The sequence below is a fragment of the Cetorhinus maximus genome, chromosome 21 (genome assembly GCF_964194155.1).
Source record: "Cetorhinus maximus chromosome 21, sCetMax3.hap1.1, whole genome shotgun sequence".
In the NCBI taxonomy this organism is placed as follows: Eukaryota; Metazoa; Chordata; class Chondrichthyes; order Lamniformes; family Cetorhinidae; genus Cetorhinus; species Cetorhinus maximus.
This window is the reverse complement of record NC_135899.1, coordinates 86,305,824-86,322,543: the sequence shown is the minus strand read 5'-3', so window position 1 is coordinate 86,322,543 and position 16,720 is coordinate 86,305,824. Positions and strand designations below refer to the sequence as shown.

Genomic DNA, 16,720 nt, shown 5'->3' with positions numbered 1-16,720 from the left:
ATTTGCCCTCAATTTCCTATCAGATTTATTAGTGACCATTTTATATTTATGGCCTATAGTTCTGATCTCACTTGCAAGTGGAAACATCCCAATGTCTAACCTAACAAACCCTTTCATAATCTTAAAGACTTCTCTCAGGTCATGCTTCAGTCTTCCTGGCTTGCTCAATCTTTCCAGATGTGTATGACCTTGCAGTTCTGGTATCATTCTAGTAAATCTTTTTTGTACTTTCTCCAATGCCTCTGTTCTTTTTATAAAAAGGTGACCGGAACTGTTCACAGTATTTAAAGTGTGGTCTAACCAAGGTCCTATACACGTTTAACATGATTTCTCTGCTTTTCAGTTTTATTGCTCCGCAAATGAACCCCAGCACTTTTTTTTCATGGCCAGCAAGCCATTGAAATCTCCGTCCACATCGGCAGGACCGGAAGATCCCGCCAGCATGAGGGGCTGGAATATTCCAGCCAAGATGATTTGTGCATCTCGAACTCCAGATCCCTCTGCCCCATTTGCACTTATTTTCCAAGGCCCTCCTTGTTCTTCCTACCAAAATAAACCACCTCTCAGTTATCTATGTTGAAGTTAATGTGCCAATTGCACTCCCATTCCGAAAGCTTATTGATGTCTTCCTGTATTTTGACACAGCCCTGAATTTTATTTATTCAATGAGCCAATGGCCATTATAATACATTATACTATAAACAGGTACTCCAACAAGTGACTTACTTCCTGACCTCTCTGCTTGTTGGGAAACCACATCTTCAAGAACTATGTTTTCATTTAAAATTTGGAAAGACATTGCATTATTTGGACACTTGGGAACTGACTTGGATTTTTTTTTTAAAAAAAGGTCATAAGTTCACCTTGGTCTGTGAGCAACCTTACCTTTTCCAAGAAATCACATGATCAGCATGGCACTTGAGGAGGAACGTGATTTGCTTATTTGAACTGCAAACACTTTAATGGCTGAGAGAAAAAAAAACATTTTAAAGGCAAAGGCCCTGGTGATTTACTGGAAATCACCTGATGAAGATGAGCTTTACGTTCTACACTTGTTTTTTTGAACTCAGTTGGGAATTAACTAAAGAGGAAAGCTGCCCCACTCTCACACTCCTTGCCTTGCCTGAAACACAGTGCGGTTATCAGTACCCAGCTAGGAATCCTCACCTCAGTGGAACTTGTCTGTATTTGGTAAAAGAGGCTGAGACAAGAGGGAGGTCCCAAGGAATGATCCGGCTCTATTCTCCTTCTTGACTTCTAGTTCTTTGAAGGAGTCACGTGCTGTGGATAAAGGGGAGCTGGTGGAGGTACTATACTTAGATTTCCAGAAGGAATTTGATAAAGAGCCACATCAAAGGTTATTGCAGAAAATAAAAGCTCATGGTGTAGGAGGTAACATATTGGCAAGGATAGAAGTTTGCTTAGCTAACAGGAAGCAGAGAGTTGGTATAAATGGATCTTTTTCTGGTTGGCAGGATATGACGTGTGGCGTGCCACAGGGATCAGTGCTGGGGCCTCAACTTTTTACAATTTATATAAGTGACTTGGCTGAAGGGATCGAAGGGATGGTGGATAAATTTGCTGACAACCAAAGATAGGTAGAAAAGTAAATTGTGATGAGGATTTAAGGAGGCTACTGAGTGGGCAATGTGGGCAAATGTGAAATCGTTCATTTTGGCAGGAAGAATAAAAAGGAAGCTTATTATCTAAATGGTGAGAAATTGCAGAGCTCCAGGGTTCAGAGGGATCTGGGTGGCCTAGTGCGTGAACCACAGAAGGTTCGTATGCAGGCACAGCGTGTAATTAGGAAAGCTAATAGAATGATATCATTTATTGAGAGGGGAATTGATTATAAAAAATAGGGAGGTTATGCTTCAGTTGTACAGGGCATTGGTGAGACCACATCTGGAGTATTGCGTATAGTATTGGTCTCATTTAAAGAAAGATGTAAATGCATTAGCAGTTCAGAGAAGGTTTACTAGGCTAATACCAGGAATGGGCGGGTTGTCTTATGAGGAAAGGCTGGACAGGTTAGGCTTGTATCCACTGGAATTTAGAAGAGCAAGAGGTGACTTAATTGAAACCTTTAAGATCCTGAAGCATCTTGACAGGGTGGATGTGGAGAGGATGTTACCCCATGTGGGAGAATCTAGAACTAGGGAGTCACTGTTTAAAAATAAGGGATCGCTCATTTAAGACAAGAGATGAAGAGACATTTTTTCTCTGAGGGTAGCCTTTGGAACTCTCTTCCTCAAAAGGTGGTGGAAGCAAAGTCTTTGAATATTTTTAAGGCAGAGGTGGATAGATTCTTAACAAGGAGGTGAAAGGTTTTTGGGGGTAGGTAGGAATGTGGGTTGATGTTACTTTCAGAATAGCATCTTATTGAATGGCAGGGCAGGCTTGAGGGGCCGAGTGGCCTCCTCCTGCTTCTAGTTCGTATATTCATGCTGAAGCCCCTTTGGTGAGAACCTCCAGAGATCTACTGGGACTAGCATTCCATCCTCACATGAGGAAGCACCGGGTTGACGACGTCAAAACCCTGTGAACTTTAACATGATGCCACCTTCCAAAATGGCGCTTCTGACGTCTTCTTTCTTCCATAACCGAGGTTCCCTCCCCACTGTGGTTACCAGGGCTCTCAACCGTGTCCGACCCATCTCCCCCACCTCTGCCCTCTCTCCTAGAACCATAATAGGGTCCCCCCTTGTCCTCGCTTTTCATCCCACCAGCCTCCGCATTCATAAGACCATCTTCTGCCAACTCCAGCATGATGACACCACCAAACACATCTTCCCCTTGTCAGCATTCCATAGGGACCTTTCCCTCTATGACACCTCCATCAACCCCAACACCTTATCCCCTTCCCACAGCACCTTCCCATGCTATCGCAGAAAGTGCAACACCTGCCCCTTTATCTCCTCACCATCCAAGAGCCCAAGCACTCCTTTCAGGTAAAGCAGCGCTTCACTTGTACCTCCTTCAATTTGGTCTACTGCATTTGCTGCTCCCAATGCGGTCTCCTCTACATTGGAGAGACCGAACGCAGACAGGGTGACCACTTTGCAGAACACCTTCACTCAGTTCACAAACATAACCCAGACTTTCCTGTCGCTTGCCATTTCAACATGCCATCCTGCTCTCATGCTCCACCCCCCTTAAATAGTATAAATTCCATCACATTTCTACTTCTCTTTAGCTCTGAAGAGTCATACAGACTCGAGACGTTAACTGTTTCTCTCTTCACAGATGCTGCCAGACCTGCTGGGTTTTTCCAGCATTTTTTGTTTTTGTTTCAGATTTCCAGCATCCACAGTATTTTGATTTTACCCTGTGAACTTTATCCTTTTTAAACTCTTCTTTACCCGACAATCTCTGCAATTTGTTTTACAAACAATAAACGTTTTATAACAAAATAACCATTGAGTTTATTCAAAGAAGTTTGGTTAAAGTCCCTTTTATTCTGGGTCTAACCGTAGTGAAGGTAAATAACTGGCCATTTTGTGAGTGAATTAAACATTTTACACTAACGGTGTGACCTGTGGAGTAGTGGAGCTAGATAAACTGCGCACTCCTCCCATGCCGGTTGTAACATATGAACAGGTACTCTGACGAGGGACTTACTTCCTGACCTCTCTATTACCTATAAGATGTAAGTCAGGCTTCTGATGGTGCAAGTATAATTACACTCAAGAAGCTCCCCATCTCCCATGACAGAGCAGTTCACTTAAATTGGTGCCCCTGAACTCCATTTCTGTCCCCTCCACCATCAGCGTCTTGTGACTGCAATAGCAGAAGTATTGTGGGAATAGCATCTCCTCCAAGTTGCCCTCTGAGTCACACACCTTCCTGACTTGGGCCATATTATCAAGGCTTCGTTGTTTCTGGGTTAATATCCTGGAATTTCCCCACTCAATAGCACAGTAGGAGCACCAAAGGGCTGCAGCGGTTCAAACAGAAGGGCCTTCACCACCTTCTCCTGATATCCAAGTATGAGTAATGAATGTGGCTTTCCAAATGTTACCCATGTTCCTGAAAACAATAAATAAAAGCACATATTCCCACAGACATGCAGTGAGCTGCACCACAGACGATGTGCCTTTGATTGTCTGTAATATTGAATGTGATGAGCAGAAAATCTAGGCCTATACATTTTTTGGAAAGGTGTTGACAAACAATTATTCTCTTCGATTTGGCTGCAGAACAAGCCTTTCTTAATAAGGAAAATTTCCTAAAGCAATCTGATATATTAACACTCATTTTTTGAAACATGTACCTATTCCTTGCTGCACCACTTATCATTCTTTAAGGAACCTGGAGCTTAAAAAACATATGTGAGAGCACTTCTGGGTGCTCTACCCTTTTAATATCTCCCTGGAGGAAGTGATCAGAAACTGCTTCATATCTTTGCCCTCAAAGGCTTGGGGAGATCAGTTGAGCATCAAAAAGCTGCATTACAACCAAATATGTTGGTTGCAGTGCACTGAAATTACTTTTAAATTATAAAGTCTTGGTGGTAATGTAGCTTGGGTACAAAAACTCCACAGCAATGAGTAGCAGGATGTGGGTTTTGCCAGTAGAGTTGGTATTTTAAATTAACAGGTTTTTTTGTTAATACACTATTATTCTTGTTACTATGGAAAAGAGGGTAGCAGTCTTGCCAAAAGAGAGGATGTTAAATACTTAAAACTCCTTTCTAACCAATAAATCTTGGCACCAATTACTAGTTATCATTGAAATCATTTTTCTTAAAAGGGAAATTCAGAGACATCAAAGACGAGCAATAAAGGCACAAAAATATTGGGAGGCGTATGCATGTTCCTTAAAAAAACCTCATTCAAAACTTCTATTCAAATCCCCATTAGTGCTAACATTCAAGGTAGCTAAGGTTCTGAATCTTCTCAATTTAAAAAAATATATATATAAAAAACAGAACAAGCAGCACTGGGAACCAGCTTAACCATGGCCTCAGAAAGAAATGATTCAACCTTAACTTGGTGTGATATTGTAAAATGGGTGATTGCAAGTTTACAGCACATTTTATACTAATGGCAATAAAAATCAGGAGAATGTCAACAGAAATCAAGAGATGTAAAATGGTCTGGCAATTTATCTCACATTTTGTTATTGCGCTAACTCAAGATCTACCCCGTTCTGTGTTAGATACAGTGCCAAATCGTTAACTTGTTTTAAAAAAAAACAAGAACTTCTCAAAATTGGGTTTGCAACTTTGCTAGAAACCCCAGAGGAACTCTTTCGCAGTGTAACACACAGACAATTCTATTAAGCTTTTATGAGAGGAATAAAAACAGCCCCCTTTTTAGCTGAATATTACCTGTATTTTGCCACAAAAGGTGAAATTTCAAACTTTTGTCGAAGTCCTTGATTGCTGTCCATTTTTGAACAAAATGACATGACAAACACTGGGGAACTAGCAAATTACAAACACTTACGACGAGTTTTTACTTTACACAGTTTAATCTATTATAAACATTTCAATGTAATGTGCGTACATGAGAAACAAATGGATGTCTCAGGCAGCCACAGCTCTCAATGAAACCTTCACATTTAAAAATCCACTGAGATTTATACATTAAGCAGTGTAAGATTAGTTCACGACTGTCCAACAACAGCAGCTCAGCTATTCCACTTCAACATTCCCTGCAACTCATTACACAAATAATCAGACAAAATCACAGTTTATACCAGAAATGAAAGGAATAGAGGGCAGCACACCTCATTCCTTCAGATTATGACTGCAAACGCATATTGAGATTCAGTTCATGTGCTCATCGTAATTGTATAGTTCATCATGTTGTCTCAAAGAAAACAAGTCCAACTGTGTTGAACAGATTTTACCCAATGGTGCTAGGACAAGGGTCTCTTTTTTTTTTAAATCCTCCTAGCCTCTGCCACGTCTCTTTGCTTCTTATTCTTTTTCACCCGTACTGTTCCCACTAAAAGAAGCACTTGAGACCAAAAACAATTTGCATCAAGAAATAAAGGCAACAAGAGGGAAACTAAATTTTCAGATAGGCTTGGGTGGAAGACATAGGAAATGGACATCATGTGACACAACGATCAAGGCTCCAATGATGATAACCTATTTCAGCCGGTTTCCCTAAATGAGGTTCAAGTGTTCTCTTAAAATTCTGGATACCTAGAACAATATCACTTACAATAATATAACACAGGGAGACATTCGTTCTTCCAACAAAAAAAACTCTTGTCTGTCTTCAAAGGCTGTGGGCTTCACCCACTGGTGTTGGCACCACAGACTTTAGTTCATTAATAAATGTTAAATGAGTCAGAAAGTCAGAGAGAAGAAAAATCATCTCAAGCTGGATTTCATTCCAGTCTGCAGGTCCTTGTGCTTAAAAAAAAAACATTCTTTACAGTCCTTTAGCAGACTTCCAACTCATTTTCTTCTGCATTTTTAAACATGAGGATGGAGTTGTAAATCTTCAGCGCAGGTCCCAGTTTGATGCTCATAATTTTAACAATGTCCGTCTGAGTCAGTAGCAAAAAGGCTTCTCCATCTATTTGCTGTGTAGACAAAAAAAATTTAGGAAAGCAAAAATGAATGGATTATCAAAGAAATGTTTTTTTGTCACTTTTTTCCCCATCTCTTGTTCAAGACATTGGGATATGGTTTTACAGGTTCTAGGTGTCCTCCAGCATTTCATCCAAGTATCCATTCCTCACACCTGAATACTGAATGTCAGCAAGCCTATTCAACTAAGGGAGGTTGTACAGTTTAGTCTAATCCCTCCTTATCTAGTGCCCTTGTTCACTAATACACTCCCACCCACACGTGCCCGCACACCAACGCCGTGCCCGCACACCAACGCCGTGCCCGGACACACTGACTCTCCAACAAAACAAGTAGCAAACAATTGGGAGTGGCGTCTTGTCTAATATTTCTCCTCCATAATCCGAGGGAAGATGTCAATTACAGCAACCCAACTGCTATCACAGCTGAGATCAGCTAACACAGCATTAAGTATGAATCAAATCCACAACCTTCTGCTCTGCATTAGTACAGACTGGGTAGAGCCTTTATCCACTCACCCCTCGGAGAGCTGGGAATATGGTGTGATATGAACTCAAAGGTATGAAAAGCACATCGAGTGGACCGTCAAAAATTCAAAATGCTGCTTTCATTTGCAAAAAAGAATCTCATTGGCTCTAATTCTAGTTCCAGACTGCACAACCAATATACCAAAACACTACATCCTTGACATTTATTGATTAGAATAAAAGATTTTAACAATGCAATTCTCTGAAAGGCTAGTTGTCATGATCAGGTGGAACATTTTAAAGCACATATACGACATATTACTAAAAAACAAGTACTGGCTTTGGACAATCTTAAATTTAGCTTAGAACATTGAAGCAACTGAGAAAACTCCAAGTGAAAAAAATTCAATTTTTGATCCTAAGAAGACAATGTTTTGATTTAGTAATTCCAGCTCAACCATGGGAAATTCAAACAGCTTCTCGTTTAAGCCCAAATACTTAGCTATAAAAAGCTTTCCATTTGTAGCTAAGCAATTACAAAAAAGATCTAATGCCCAGTTTTACAGAACCACTTTTAGATTGAAGCAGGATAGATATCTGCCGAGATCGGACATCTGATTGCCAATGTAAACACAGCTGACTCTGCACTTTTAAATCCATCAAAGCATAATATTATTGCATTCTGGGCTAGGTTTCATGCTGGGACTAGCTTGGAATTGGTGGTGGGTGACAGTTGGTGGATCCACTGACACTAATAACCCAAAATAAAACCAAAAGCTTGTTTTTGCATGTGCTCAGTATTAAGCGTTATCCAAGAAGTGTTGCAATGCGTGTGTAAGCAGCAGAAGAAAAACAAAATCATTTATGATTTTTAACCCTGGGACTGTGCCCACCAAAAATTAGAGATGTAAATCGGTGCAGCTCCACCCATCCAGCTACAGCACTTCCACTTACTGGGATCAATTTTCACTGCCTCTGTCTGGTATTAGCTGGTAATGGCTTCAAAATGGGGTCGGTACCCTTACTGCCCCTGTTACCGCGAGCAATGAAAGGGTGTCCAGAGTGCCCAGCTGCTTCAGATGCTGGGCCCCTTTTAAATATAGAAATCAGGGTCCAGTGACATAAATGGGACCCCAATTGCCATGTCCCATTAGAGGCAGTCGACACGTACATGCTGACCAGTTCCACGGAACCTGGAGGCCAGTCAACAGTGAGCGCTGAGTTAGATTTGTGCTCTTCCAGGACCCACAAACATAATACGGGCCACTGCCACACTGCGCAGTACATCAGAGATTATGCTGCTTCTGGTACAGTAATGTCATTGTGACTGTAGGGTAAGCATCAGGGAAAGTTGAAAAGACAGCTAAGAAAGGCGTCCGGGATCTTTGTCTTTGTAAATACAAAACAAGAAAGTCATGTTAAACCTTTGCAATCTGGAGGTAGGATGTCGAATCCTTGGATAGGGTGCAAAAGGTGGTATAACGAAGATGACGCCAGGGATGAGGGACTTCAATTAAGTGGAGAGCCTGCAGAGGCTGGCATTCTTCCCCTTAGAGCAGTGAAGGCTAAGGGGAGATTTAATAAAGATATTCAAAATTATGAGGGGGTTTTGATAGAGCAAGTAGGGAGAAACATTTTCAACTGGCAAGTGCGTCTGAATCACAAGGTTGTGGGTTCAAGTCCCACTTCACAACTTGAACACAAAAATCAAGGTTGACACTGCAGTGCAGTACTGATGGGAGTGCCATCTTTTGGACGAGACATAAAAGATTCAATGCCACTATTTTTGCAGAAGAGCAGAGGAATTAGCCCCGGGATCCTAGCCAATATTTGCTACTCAATCAACATCACAAAAAACATATTCCATGGTCATTATCACATTGCTGTTTGTGGGAGCTTGCAGAGTTTCCTACATTACAAAAGTGACTACACTTCAAAATTGGCAGTGAAGTACTTTGGGACACCCAGTGGTCATGAAAGGCGCTACATCAATGCAAGTCTCTCTTTCTACAAATTTAAATTAATTGGCAAAATAAACTAGAGGGGAAATGAAGAGAATTTTTTCACACAGTAAGTTGTTAAGATATGGAACGCACGATCTGAAAGAGTAGTAGAATCAGATTCCATAGGAATTTTCAGAAGAAAATTGAACATACATTTGAACATAACTAATTTTCACGGTTATGGGGAAGAAGCTGCGATGTGGGTTTAAATTGGGCGGCTATTTAAAAGAGTTGATAAGTTTGGCAAGACAAGCCAAATAGCTCCCTTCTATGCTTTAAGATTCTATAATATAAAAAGGACAGCTTAGACAGAGAAATTATGCTAGGGATATGGCAAAAGTGATGGTTAAGTCACAATTGGAGTCCTGTGTAGAGTTGTAAGCACTCCATTAAAGGTGGGACATTACAGCATAAATTCACCAAGATAAATTAGATATGAGGAAAGATTTGAGATACTGGCCTATTTCCACTTGAGCAGAAAAAAGATTGAGGTCTTGAAATTTATGAAGGGTTTGGATAGCGGAAGAATACTTTTTTCTGGTTGGAAAATCAGTGTCATCAACTTTAAAATATCATCAGGAGAGTGAGGATAACAAATAGGAAAAATGTCTTTATGCATAGAGTTGTTACAGGATAGGATGCTATGTTGCAAGGAGAAGTTGAAGCAAACAACATTGCATAATTTAAGGGAGAGAAGACAAATAATTTAAAGCTGATGATGATGAACGGTTATAGGTAGAGAAAGGGATAGTGGAATTTGTTTTTGAATTGCTCCAGCAAGGAGCCAGCATAGACCCAATGGGCCAAACGGTCTCCGTCTTCTGAACTGTAAACGTTTATGGTTCCGTAAGGAATTTCCATTTCAATGCACTAATCACCATCGACTATTCACTTAGCACTTACCTCTTCCCTGAAAATAATGGCTTGTTCCTTACATCCTGGTAAACTTTGTACAAAATTGGCCACCTGTAGAATTCAAACATACATTCAGAACTTTGAACACTTAAGAAAATTGCAACATCCACCTTTGAACTTAAAAAAAAAATTGTGCAGTTTGAATTATGGGTTGCCTAAAATACTTCTAAATTTTCTTGCGATATTTCTGTTCACCTGAAAGAGCTTGGTCTTTTGGAGTGAAGTACCATGGCACCTTGCTCAAGTGGGCATTATTCATTTGGACAGTGAGTGGCATTAGGATAGTTGACTGTGTGGGGCCAAAGCCGAGGCAGCTATCCATGCCCTTGCTCTTCCACAAAAGGATGTTGGATAGTAGGTCAAATTGGGAACTCTAGTTGCGATTCTCTCCCGAACTCAGGCCAACTATAGCTACTCTCTGACTAAGAACCATTAATTCATCACAGGTCAAGAATCAAACCTGGTGATTTCTTGGTCCTTTTGGCTCGAGTATTCACTGGATGAGCTCAGAGTCATTAGGAGTGGCAGGAGCGAACTAATATTTAAAACAAAAAAATGTTTCATCCTGAACTGTGGCTACAGGCAACATCGAGGTGAAATACTCATCTCTCACTTCATGCTTCAATTAACTCTCAAGGTCAAAAAAATTGAAACTGTTGGGATTCACAGCTTAACTTTGATAGTTCCTGTACCATTCAATTCAAGTTAGTTCAGTTCACAGTTTAATTTCTGTGCCAATTTATTAATTTGTAGAAGGACTCTTAAAACTTTAGAACAGAAGTGGTGATTTTGAAGGGGTAATTTCCTTGATTTTGCAATGCTACCATGGAGCCTTGCCTGCTGCAATTTCCTCTTAGGAATCTGGAAGATTTTGCACTGCACGTGTCAAAATTCCCGATACTCAAAGCTAACAGGTGAGTTGCCTGCCTTTGTTATGAAGTCAGAAAATTACCCCAAAGAACAGGACAAATGGCGTGGAGCAGAGGAGTTCTTAACAACACACATACACACACACAACCACAAGAGGTTTTCCTGAACAGAGGAAATAGGCCGTGTAGAAGGCTGCGAGAGGGTTAAGCAGACCTTGAAGTTAAAGCATTCCTGGTTTCAATCACAAAACTAGAGAATTGACAGGCAGTGTCCTGCTGCCAGGGGTGGGGGCTGCTTCCTCATTTTACCTCTTCTATAGACCACTTTGCCACTTTCTTTGCAGTGTGACCTGCCACCTCAGGCAGTAACTTGCTGTGCTGTTTCCAGCAGAGATACAGACGTTGCATAGGATGTGAAGAGACGGAGGACATGAATACGGACTGGTGAAGAGCTTGCTGTAGATTGTAGTCACTCTCTACAGAAAGGCAAAAGATGAAAAATTTTTCACATAAGTAACAGAATCCACCAGGACACCCAAATGCTACATCACGAATGTATATTTAAAAAATCACATTTGGGATCAGTATGGATTAAACACAGCATTACCAGTCCACAGAACTCCAACCTGTTGTTAACAATGTTCATCACTTACAAGAAGAAACCTCCCTTTCTAATGGTTCATAGCTGTCTTTCTAAAACAGGGATTGACTCCCTCACGGTGATAACTAGAGAGAGGTGAGAATAAAAGAATGTGGAATGCATCACTAACCAAGTTGAGATCTCACACTCTATAAGGACATTTATAAAGGGAGTTCTTACCACAACCTTATCCATTGATTCCTGTCCTTTCCTTGCTTTTTCCTTGTTTCAGTGCTAAGTACTAACTATGACAGATCACACTGCGTGTGCAAGTTATGAATCTTGAACTTTGAGAGGTAAATCTAATGGTAGAATCATACAATTTTTACGGCACAGGAAGTGGTTATTGGCTCATTATGCCTGTACCAGCTCTTCGAAAGAGCTATCCAATTAGTCCCAAGCACCACCACCCCCACCCCACACTCTTACCCCACAGTCTTGCAAATGTTTCCTTGTCAAGTATATTGCTAACTCCCTTTTAAAAGTTACTATTGAATCTCCTTCCACCGGTCTTTCAGGCAGCGCATTCCAGATCAATAACTTGCTGTATTAAAAAAAATGCTCATCTTCCCCTGGTTCTTCTACCATTTATCTTAAATCTGTGCCCTCTGGTTCTAGATACTCCTGCCGGTGGAAACAGTTTCTCTCCATCTACTCTTATCAAAACCTTTCATAATTTTGAACTCCATTAAATTTCCCCTTAGGATAACGTGGCTGAAATCAAAGAAGATTGAAATCCAAGTGCTCATCCTGAACAACGCAACTCCTATTAGGAAACTGCAGGCATACAAGAGCCTGACCTTCAAACATTTAAAGTTCCTGAATTAAGAAAGAAGGTGAAAGCAAAAAACTGCGGATGCTGGAAATCCAAAACAAAAACAGAAACAGAAATACCTGGAAAAACTCAGGTCTGGCAGCATCGGCGGAGGAGAGCACAGTTGACGTTTCGAGTCCTCATGACCCCTCAATAGAACTAAGTAAAAATAGGAAAGGGGGTGGGGGGGGGTGAAATATAAGCTGGTTTAAGGCGGGGGGGGGCAGTGTTGCCGATGCTGCCAGACCTGCTGAGTTTTTCCAGGTATTTCTGTTTCTGTTTAAGAAAGAAGGTGCACTTCAGTTAAGAACAATCATGCCAAATGTTCAAAGCTAAGCAGGCTGCACACAAGTACATATCCTGTAGGATCCAATGGTTGCCTGCCAATTTGTAAGAGTTGAACTTGCTTGTTGCTTTTTAAATTTACCCACACGATTAATAATCATCAGTTCAGCTGGTGACATTCTCACCGCTTGAGTCAACAACTTATATTTATATAGCACCTTCAACGTAATCAAACGTCCCAAGGTGCTTCACAGGATTGTTATTAAAAAATTACACCCAAGTCACAAGAGGAGATAGAAACAGAAAATGCTGGAAAAACTCAGTGGATCGAGCAGCATCTGTGGAGAGAGAAACAGAGTTTCTCAGAGGAGATAGGAGGCCAGATGATGACTACCTTGTTCAAAAAAGGTCTTAAGGATTGTCTTAGAGGAGGAAAGTGAGGCAGCGAAATGGAGAGAGGGAATTCCAGAGCTTGGGGCCCAGGCAGCTGAAGGCATGGCCACCAATGGTGGAACAATTAAAATCAAGGATACTCAAGAGGCCAGAATTAGGAGTGCCGATATCTCAGAGGGTTGTGGGACTGGAGGGGATTATAGAGGTAGGGAGGGGTAAGGTAATGGAGGAATTTGAAAACAAGGATGAGAACTTTGAAACCAAGACACTGCTTGACCAGAAGAGCCAGGAGGTTGTGGGTTCGAGTCCAACTCCAGGTTTTGAGCCTAATCTAGGTTAACAGTGCCGTGGATTTCAGCGAAGTGCTGTGGTGCTGCCCGTCAAACAAGATGTGAAACCGAGATCCAGTCTGCCTGCTCAGGTGAATCCAAAAGATCCCAAAGCAATATTTGAAAAGAGGGGCCTCTGGGGTCCCTCAACCAATACACAGCTTAATAGGTATGACTCATTTACACGGTTGGGCAGGCTCAGAATATTAGCTGCCGTGTTGTGCACTGACTGTTAACTTTTCAATCCACAGTGACTGATGGACATTTGCTTTTCAGTGATGACAGAATTCTAATGTTCCTTTCACTAAATACCTATGTTATGGTTTCCATAGAAGATGGAACATCAAACGAGGAAGAAAAAAAAACTAAAAATAGATTGAAATTAGTGACCTCAAAACAATTAGTTTCAGTTGGGCTTATACTTCATTCCAAGTATAAAACAAAATATTCACCTGAATATAATGTTAATGCTCGTTTGTCAATTGTTCACTATCAGATTTGAGTTCAGAATTACCCAGAGCAGGTCATGAGATACAAATGATGATTCTGCTGACCAGAGATCGCAGAGTGCGCAAGCTAGGAAATGATGAGTTCACAGTGCCTGAATTTCCATTAAATTTAAAACCAAGGACTCTGGAGCTGCAATTCCTCACTAGTGCTGCATGCTAATTTCATCCCACAATAGAAAGCCTGGCTGCAGAAAATATGGGAAAATTTAGGAAACGTTTCAAAACGTTGACACATTTTGAGAGAAAATATGGAGGTGCCATTTCCATTGGCAGGAAAACCAGAGGGCACAGATTTAGGATAATTGTTAAAAGAACCAGAGTGGGGAGGAGGAGAATGCTTTCTACGCAGAAAATTGTTATGGTCTGCAATTTAGAAACATAGAAACTAGGAGCAGGAGTAGGCCATTCGACCCTTCGAGCCTGCTCCGCCATTCATTATGATCATGGCTGATCATCCAACTCAATAGCCTGCTCCCGCTTTCTCCCAAATAGAAACATAGAAATTTACTGCCCAAAGGGATGAGAATGTAAGAAATAAGAGAAGACCATAAGGCCCATCAAGCCTGCTCCAACATTCAATATGATCATGGCTGATTTTTGGCTTCAACTCCACTTTCCTGCCCACTCCCCATATCCCTTGATTCTCTGAGACCCCAAAAATCTATTTATTTCAACCTTAAATATATTCAATGATGATGCATCGGCAACCCTCTGGCTGGAGAACTCCAAAGACTCGCAACCCTTTGAGTGACAAAATTTCTCATCTCAGCCTTAAAAGATTGGCCTAAATTATGGGTGGTGGAAGCAGATTCAATGGTAACTTTGAGAAGGCAATTGGATATATATTCTCTTGACAAGGGAATATGTGCATGGCTGTGGGGAAAGAGTAGCGAAGGGAGACTAACTGGGCGGTTCTTTCAGACAGCTGAATGGCCTCCTTCTGCCCTGTTGTAGTTCTATGAAAGTGGGATACACATTTACAGACATCACAATTATTTACCAGTATCCTGCTGCTCTCAATTTGGTTTTGTTTGCATATTTGCAAAGCGAATGTGAAATCCAGAGGAACGAAAGTAATAAGGGGAGCAGACCCTATGCTGCAGCTGCTCCGCCATTCAATAAAGTCATGACTGATCTTCTACCTCAACTCCACCTTCCCATTCCATCCCCATATCCCTCAATTCCTTTAGTGTGCAAGCGAAATATGTGCACAAACAGCACTACTCTTACACTGGCAGCCTGACAGCTAAACATTTGCAATAATATCACTTCATTTGGATAGCACAGTCTGATTAACATTACCTGCCGTTTCTTTTAGTCTGCCCAACGTTTCTTCTTCTTCTTGCTTCACAAACTGGAGTTTTAAATACTTTGGTGGACGTCCAACTCTAAATACAACAGACACATCATTAGAGCACATGGAGCAATAGGAGCCAAAAACGTTTTTTAAAAAAAATCAAGAGGGCAGCATATACTGATAATTTACTTTCTCTGTTTTATCTTGCCATCAATTGACACTTGGGGCTTTTTGACTGGCAATTCTTCACAGCATTCTTCGCCAACTCCTATGGCCTGCCCATTTTCCATGATGCAATGTCCCGTCAGGTAGTCCGTTTTGATTTGGTTCCCAGCACCATTCTGTGAAAGAGTTTTTCTGGTGAAGGGTGGGGAGAAGGCAGAATTTGTTAATGTGATGAACAACCTTTTAAGATCTGAGAATCCCCTCAATCAAAAGTACTCAGTGTCTGACCGAGGTTCCTGGCGTCGGGAAATAGGGGGCCCGCTGAGAGCCATGCCCCTGCTGCTGACACCCCCACACCGATCTCCCTGTGCTCCGCTCCCCCAACAACCCTGTGAAACATGCCCTGTCCTCCCATCCAACCCCCCCCTCAAAAACATAACTTACCTCTGGCCTGGGTTGCTCCGCAGTCCTGGGGACTTCGGTGCTTGCCCTGCCCTTCCTGCAGCAGCCACGGCCTCCCCAGTGAGCGCATGAGCTGCCAGCCTCTGATTGGCCTGCAGCTCTTGATAGGCGAGACTTCCGCCCTCCCCCCCCAGGGTCTTGATTCCAGGGCAAGGCCTGGTGCTGGCCTCTCCACTGCCCGACCGGGACGTGGCTTGGTAGGCCTTCCCAAAAAGAGGCAGTGCGGGTCTCTCGCAAGATCCCCAATGCCTCAGTGAGATTCCACATTTATATAGCGTTTTTCATGACCATCGGACATCTCAAAGCACTCAACAGTCAATAAAGTACGTTTGAAACATAATCACTCTCGTAATGTAGGAAACGCGACAGCCAATATGTGCACAGCCATCTCCCACAAACAGCAATGTGATAACGCCCCAGGTAATCTGTATTTTGTGATGTTGATTGAGGGACAAATATTGGCCAGGACACCAGGTACAACTCCTGCCTCTTCTTCAAAATAGCGCCATGGGCTCTTTTATTTCCACCCGAGCAGGTAGATGGGACATCAGTTTAATATCTCATCTGAAAGGTGGCACCTCCAATAGTCCAACACTCCCTCAGTACCGCACTGGAGTGTCAGATGAGGAAAGAAAATCTGCCCCATCACTAACCTTAACTTTATCTGGGTGATACTTGTGCAATAAGTGTGTGAACACAACAAATTAAATTTATGAAGCAAAAAATAAACTAGCTAATTGAGGCAGTTTCTATTTAACAGATTAAAAACTCAATTGAGTACCAATTGCTGGCCTTCACCATTTCTGTTGGGTCTCACTCAAAGATAACCATTATACAATTAATGAAGATTGATTCTTGATTGGCCAACTTTCTTTATGGCAACGTACTTACAAAAAACATGGACTGAACACTACATTTCAAATGGAAATGCCATGGATGTATAAAAGTCAAGAGCACCCACCAGGATAGATTAATCCCCAGTGATCACAATTTATATTGTGGTTTTCCATTCATAAATGCAT

The 16,720-nt window shown here is 41.6% G+C and overlaps 1 protein-coding gene across 2 annotated transcripts in view; it reads right to left on the bottom strand.

Moving 5' to 3' along the window:
• Window positions 1-5,456: 5,456 nt before the first annotated feature.
• LOC144696097 (lethal(3)malignant brain tumor-like protein 4) overlaps window positions 5,457-16,720 on the bottom strand; it is a 72,737-nt gene continuing 61,473 nt past the window's right edge. For both annotated transcript variants that reach the window (XM_078567360.1, XM_078567358.1), the window contains exons 18-22: window positions 15,261-15,428; window positions 15,077-15,162; window positions 11,114-11,280; window positions 9,924-9,986; window positions 5,457-6,543 (exon numbers count right to left, since the gene is read on the bottom strand). In XM_078567360.1, coding sequence (XP_078423486.1) covers window positions 6,400-6,543; window positions 9,924-9,986; window positions 11,114-11,280; window positions 15,077-15,162; window positions 15,261-15,428 — 628 coding nt within the window. In that variant the 3' untranslated portion in view covers window positions 5,457-6,399. The remainder of the gene's footprint in view (window positions 6,544-9,923; window positions 9,987-11,113; window positions 11,281-15,076; window positions 15,163-15,260; window positions 15,429-16,720) is intronic.